This window comes from Poecilia latipinna, unplaced genomic scaffold, assembly GCF_001443285.1.
Source record: "Poecilia latipinna isolate Pla-1442-1.1 unplaced genomic scaffold, P_latipinna-1.0 Scaffold308, whole genome shotgun sequence".
NCBI lineage: Eukaryota > Metazoa > Chordata > Actinopteri > Cyprinodontiformes > Poeciliidae > Poecilia > Poecilia latipinna.
Window position 1 is genome coordinate 31,754 of NW_015112924.1, and position 6,194 is coordinate 37,947.

At 36.9% G+C, this 6,194-nt stretch overlaps 1 protein-coding gene across 1 annotated transcript; it reads right to left on the reverse strand.

Moving 5' to 3' along the window:
- Positions 1 to 352: 352 nt before the first annotated feature.
- Positions 353 to 6,194, reverse strand: mrps15 (mitochondrial ribosomal protein S15). The gene is made up of 8 exons (XM_015034670.1): positions 5,952 to 6,194; positions 3,680 to 3,742; positions 3,528 to 3,603; positions 2,483 to 2,531; positions 1,576 to 1,660; positions 1,405 to 1,463; positions 803 to 994; positions 353 to 616 (listed from the first exon to the last, which is right to left on the reverse strand). The coding sequence occupies exons 1-8, from the start codon at positions 6,094 to 6,096 to the stop codon at positions 515 to 517; spliced, it is 771 nt and encodes a 256-aa protein (XP_014890156.1). The 5' UTR covers positions 6,097 to 6,194; the 3' UTR covers positions 353 to 514.

The window sequence follows — 6,194 nt, forward strand, 5'->3', positions numbered from 1 at the left end:
TTTCAAATTTCATTTCATTTCAAAAATGGAGGGAAACAGATAATGAAAAGCTGTATCTTCTGCACAAGGAAGTGTCAAAATTATTTGGATTTAAAACATTGCATAAAACAGACTTTATACTGGGAAATCGGTTGACATAGAATGACAGAGTGAAATATTGTTGACTGAGCTAAAACTGCATGATTGAAAGCTTAGATAGAAGGCATAATCTGCAGGCGGGGGTTTTCTTGTTAAATTGAACCCCACTTTGTTTTCTCAGAATTTCAATTTTTTTTAGTAATCTAGATTCTCTGTCTTTTTGTCTAAACCAAAATCACCCTCTGGTGTTATGAGTTGCACATGCCAAAACAAAGACTTCTTTGAAATTTTATTTCCAAAAAGCTGACAATGTAAGACAGATAAAAGAACATTAGGTTGGAAACACAGAAGATGGAACGTGAAAGTCTGAGATGAAACAATCAAACATAAGCCCCAAGTATTGAGAGCAGCCAGCTGTACAGATTAGTTTGTTTCATTATGTTTGGGCTTCTGGTGCCTTGGCTTCCTTTGTCTCTGTGGTGGATATTTGCTGCTTCATCTTCTGCTCTGCTTTTTGCTTCTGCACCGCCTTGAAAACCTGAGAAAAAAAAAACAAACAAAAAAAAAAACACAGGACAAGCGTTGCTTTGGGTGTGAAAAAAACATTGATGCTGTGCTGTGAAGCAATGCAATCATTAATAAATTATTACAAAAACAAAGAACAGTGGAATACATAAGAAAAAATCTCAATGTCCTCAAAAAATTGGGTTTATTTGATTATTACCTTAATACAAAACTCTTTCTTGGCCAGCCAGCGGCGAGTTGCCCGTCTGTAGTATTCTGGAGGGAAGGTGTAGACAATGCCGAGCTGCTCACACACTCTCTCAAAGGTGTCAAAACGAACCAGCCTGAGGTTTTTTAGAAGCTTTTTCCTGCGATCTATGGCCATTAGCATGCGCCTCTTGTTAGCTTTGTCCTAGCATGAAACAACATATTAAAACAAACCATAAGTACCATCTAAAAAACTCAAAATGAGACACCTGCTTGCTTTGCTCATAAAAACAAATGCAACTCGTTGATGTCACAGAGATGGTATTTAAATTTGCAACCTCTGTTCTCAGTTTTAATGATTAAAATGTTCTAAGTGTGACGTAAGATGGAAACTTCCGACCGCGGCTGTGCTTGTACACATTTTATTTTATGTGGGCTTAGTACACAGGAAATCCTGTAGCACATATACACTTCACACCAAAGGAAGCTAAAATGAGGTGAAGCTGACACATGAAAGTTCTCAAGACAAGACTCTGAATCATGCCATTTTATTTTCATAAAGAATGCACAAAAAACAGTTTAGCAAACAAGGTGTGACGACTTCATTTCACTCACCTTGTGGTGTTTTTGCAAATGCTCCTGATAGTTTCGAATTCTTGCGGTCAAAACAGCCACTGCGATGAGAAACATCAGAAAGGGAATTCAAACCTGATTTGATTAAGATAAGGTTGTCCTCATCTTTAAATTTCAGTAGAGACATCACATGCAACATTAATGGCTTCTCACCCTGTACTTCGACTGAATTGCGATCGTTCTCATCTCTTTGAACTTTTGCAATCAGTTGTTCCTTTTTCAACTGGAGCTTTTCCTTCTGAGAACATAGATAACACAGCTACAATCATTACTGAATTTAAAATAGGTGGCTATCCCCTTAAGGGGGAAAACGTGCTTTTCTCCAGCGGGGACAGGGAAGCTGGTGAGATGAGTAAAGCTTAATACGGGTCTATTCCAGAGAGTGTTTCAGATCATAAAGAATTCAGTTCCAGGTCAAGCAAAAAAATCAAACTTTAGTTTTGGTTCTTTGATCATAACTTTTGGTTTTCTGCTCATTACAACATCTTTTTAAGGTTTTATTTGCTCTAGTGGCCTTCATTTGATAGTGAATCGACAGGAAAGTGAGTAATGAGAGGTGGAAGACATGTGGCAAGGGTAGGACTCAAACCTGTGACGGCCGCAATGAGGACTATGGCCTCCATATGTGGGCTGTGCTTTACTCCTGCTCCACCACAGCACCCCAATTACAACATCTATTTGGATATATTCAGTTGTGAAATGAATGAGAAAGCCCCTGTTACACTTCACTGAATTACGTCTTATCTGTACAATACCTGCTAATTATTGTGGAAAATGTAATTCTGACCAAATGCTATGTTTTGTTCCTAGATGTCAGACATTAAAACATCTCAGTGCTGCAGTGCGTGTGAAAAAATGACAACAATTTGACGGAAATTGACTTCAATTTTGAAATAAAATGAACTGAAAAGTTGCTATTTATGTCATATTTTTTCTGTGTAGCATCAGGTATTGTTAACTTCTACTGCATGTAAATAAAATATAAGCTTCCATCAGTCCAAGTTTTAAAAACAAAACACACAGTGAAACCATACTGTTATTTTAAACCATGAGTTCTTACATGACTTGCCAGTTCCAGTGAAAGAAGACGTTTGACGAGATCGTCTGTCCTGTAAACACAAATAGAGCCATGTTTAATTAACATAAATTCATTCTGAAACAGAAGTATACAATATTTCTGTTGCAAACGTATTGCAACAAAAATATTGCAAAAGTATCGTCATCCGTTGAACCTTTTCAAATTGTGTGAATAAAAGGTCTGCAACTAAAGTGTGCAATGTATTTTACTGAGACATTATCCAACGGACCAGCACAAAGTACAGAATAACCGTGTAACTGAGCATAACAGCTAAAAGACAATGATTTTAATGTTCTATCTGAAAAGTGTTGCATGCATCTGCATTTAAAACTTAATTACTTGACAGTAAAGGTTAAAGCAAGCCTGTAAATCCCCTAAACCAAATTGTGACTTCAGAAGTTAACCTCAGTACAATGCAAACTCACTATAAATATTAATAAATTTATCAGAGGTCAAATCAGGGTCAGGCTATAAAACAATATCCCACCTTAAAGAGAACTGTTCAGTCCCTTATGTGAAGATGAAACAGAAGAAAACCTTGTAAGTCATAGCTGTCCTCCTACACTAACAGACCAGGTAAAAAGAGCTTCAATCAAAAGAGTAGCAAAGGGGTCTCTCTCTCGTAACTTTAGAGGAGCTGTAGAGATCAAGAGCTCAGGTGGGAGAATCAATCAGTGGAAAAACTATTAGTTGTGTATACTGCTGCCCAATCTGCCTGACCTTGAGCTACTTTAAAAAGCTGAACGAGATCGAAAGGTTCATTGCAACTGCAGCTGGAATCAACATTCAAAACAGGTGGAATCTAATCACTAATAACGTGTTTTTTTAAGGTAATTTGTTGCAACAAATTTTAGTAAGGGGTATCAAAGTAGCAGAGGCTCAATAAAATGTGACAGTATACAAATACACTTCCTGCCTCTTTTATTTATAGTGATACAATGTGTTCAGATATGTGAATACTTTTGCAAGATATATTTTTTTTCCATCTTTAATTGCTCGCAGGGTCGACCGAAATGTTTTGTCTTACGTCTGAGCAAGTGGGACAGGTGCATACTCCATCTTCAGCATTGTTGGAGCAAGATCACTGAGTTGGCTTTCTGGGCCTGGAAGAAACCAATTGCTCACATGAGAAGACTTTCTTTGATCCCAAAATATGCACATTTGGTTCTTAATGCACACCTGTCGTCTTTCGCTTTGCAACCCGGGCATAATGTCTCACAGGTGGTGGGACTGCAAAGACTCCTGAAACCAAAAGACAAAGAAAAAAGCTCAAGGAATCTAAAATTGTGAGGACTGGGAGATTTTAGATTTTTATTGTGAACACAAGAAATGCAAAATTCTCATGCAGGAAGAAGCATGTGTCTACAAACAAAACAGCCGTTGTGTGACCTCGCAGTTTCAAACTGTTTCACCTTGACAAAACAAAACACCTTAAGCATTTTCTTGTTGAAGCATTAAGAACAAGATTTCTTTTTTTGTATAATAAAGGATGACGATGAAGAAACTGGTCAACGTGAAAATAATTGCGCAACTGCCTGATGATTTTTTTTTTTTCAAAATATAACCAAGATAAGCAACATAACACGTCTATCCTGCATGTCAGATAGCACAGCTTCGCATACAACTGATAGTGATGAGATTGTGGTTTTCTATATCACAACCATCAATGAAGTGGCTTCCTGAAATTCTGATTAGTTTTCATTAGAAATGCAACCACATGTGCAATTGATTCTCAGGTTCCGTTTCTATGTCATGCAGAAAAAACCTAGCTTTACAAAGCATCAGCTCAGTGTATAAAAATGCATACACTTATTGAATTTCTACTTAAGGGAGGAAAACAATTTATCATTTTGCCTGTGGTCCATAACACAAAATCCTAACACTCATTAAATTTTGCAGCTGTAACATGCACAAAAGTGAAAAAGTCCACATAGTACTTTTGTCAGATTGCATATGATGATGATAAGGCAGATTAAAAGGGGGAAATGAAGGCAAAGCTTCTCTAGATGGTACAGATATGATAATGATGAAAGACGTTGCAGTGAGAAGTTGGATAAAGAATTGCAGTGGAGATGGCATACGTTGTTAGTCAGGCCTTATGAAAACTTTTCAAAAAATGGCATAAAAATGTTACTTTCTTTCTGTCCACATAGCATCTTTGTCTCCATGATCAAGTTTTTCCTAAATAATCTATCCTTAGGATATTAGGGAAAATGTATCCATAACATTATTATTAACATATGTGTCTTTTCTTATTGTGTGGAGACACTAAGTGCTTGAAAAGAAGTCTGCTGGATGGAGATTATTAAGGTTTTATGATGGTAAAAGTTTTGCTTCTATCAATGGCTGTGAACTGGACAGATAACGTAAAACAAATTATGTTTTTTTTTTTTTTAACTTGGGCATTTGTTTTTAGACTTGATATCCAGCTTTATTTATGACTGTAGTTATGTCTAAAATAAAATCATTTTAAATTGTGACCCAAGTTGTTGTTTTGTTGTTAGAACAGCTGGTAAAGTAGTCAGGCTACATGCTTAGGTAACAACCCTTAATTCAGGATTGTAAAAGGTGCCGTTCCATTAATTACCACAATAGTAATTGGAACACTTTCTTTGGTCTGTAATTTAAAGAACTTTACATTGTTCGGTATTTTTTTTTGCAAATTTACTCATTTAAATTTGAAACAAGAACTTGTTAAAACCTTGTTTGGTACCAGTAACTGAGCCCTTCTTAGCTGTAAATGTCTCAGTCTGCGACAATATAGATTGTTAATAGTTTGAAAGTAATTTATGAAACCTTCCCAGACCCATAACAAGCATGTGTGGCATTTTTAAGACCACTGCTGGTGTCTTTCCACCCTGGCATTGTGTTAGCACACGAGCAAACTTCCAAAACTCTGTATTTAATAAAGGTGACCAAATTTTCTCTTTACCAGTTTATCAAGTGCATGATAAGTGGCACCTTGCTGCAACTTTCCCTTCTAAATCCTACAGAGGTAGGTGGGGTGTACTTACTTTTCCACATACAGAACGTTTTCTATTCTACTTCAGCTGTGCTTGTGTACACTTGAGGTCAGATTCAAGTGATATTAGAACCTGCAAAGATCAGATTATTTGACTTTGAGATGGGAAGGTTAAATATCAAGAGCTTGAAAGGGGGTGCACATTCTTTTTTATAATATGTAAACATTTCGTAAAATAATTATATTGTTCGGTCTGAATAAGAAGAACAAAGTACCAAGCATTCCTGGGCAAACAAACATAATTAAAGCAATATACTCTGTAAACAAATATCTCAAAATCTAAAAAGGTGACATACGTCAATTCGTCAACAGCGCCGACTGCTGGTGACGGTACAAATGACAGCAAGGCTCTATCCGCAGTTTTCTAACATTTACGGTGGATATTGAAGGAGAGTTTACTTCGTCTGGGTTTTAATTTATTTTACCCACCTTTGCTAACTTCAGGTCCTGATAATAGAGCCGAAGCGCAGCAGCTCCAAGGTCTGACCGACACCGTGGGGAACAGAGCGGAACTTTCACACAAAACACCCACAGAGGACTTCAGAATGGTCCGCAGGCCAAAACTGGAAAACATGATTTAGATTATAGATAAATACACATAAAATAACTCCGCTGAAAATGTTTGAAGTGTGACATGTAATCACACTCGACCGCTACAAGAGGTCCGCCATT

Bases quoted from the DNA above. Each gene is read 5' to 3' on its own strand.
- mrps15 (XM_015034670.1), bottom strand. From the start codon at position 6,096: ATGTTTTCCAGTTTTGGCCTGCGGACCATTCTGAAGTCCTCTGTGGGT. The intron at 2,532-3,527 runs GTAAGACAAAAC...TTGTGTTTACAG, and splicing joins CCTGTCCCACTTGCTCAGAC to GACAGACGATCTCGTCAAAC. The intron at 1,661-2,482 runs GTAAGAACTCAT...CTATGTTCTCAG, and splicing joins CACTGGAACTGGCAAGTCAT to AAGGAAAAGCTCCAGTTGAA.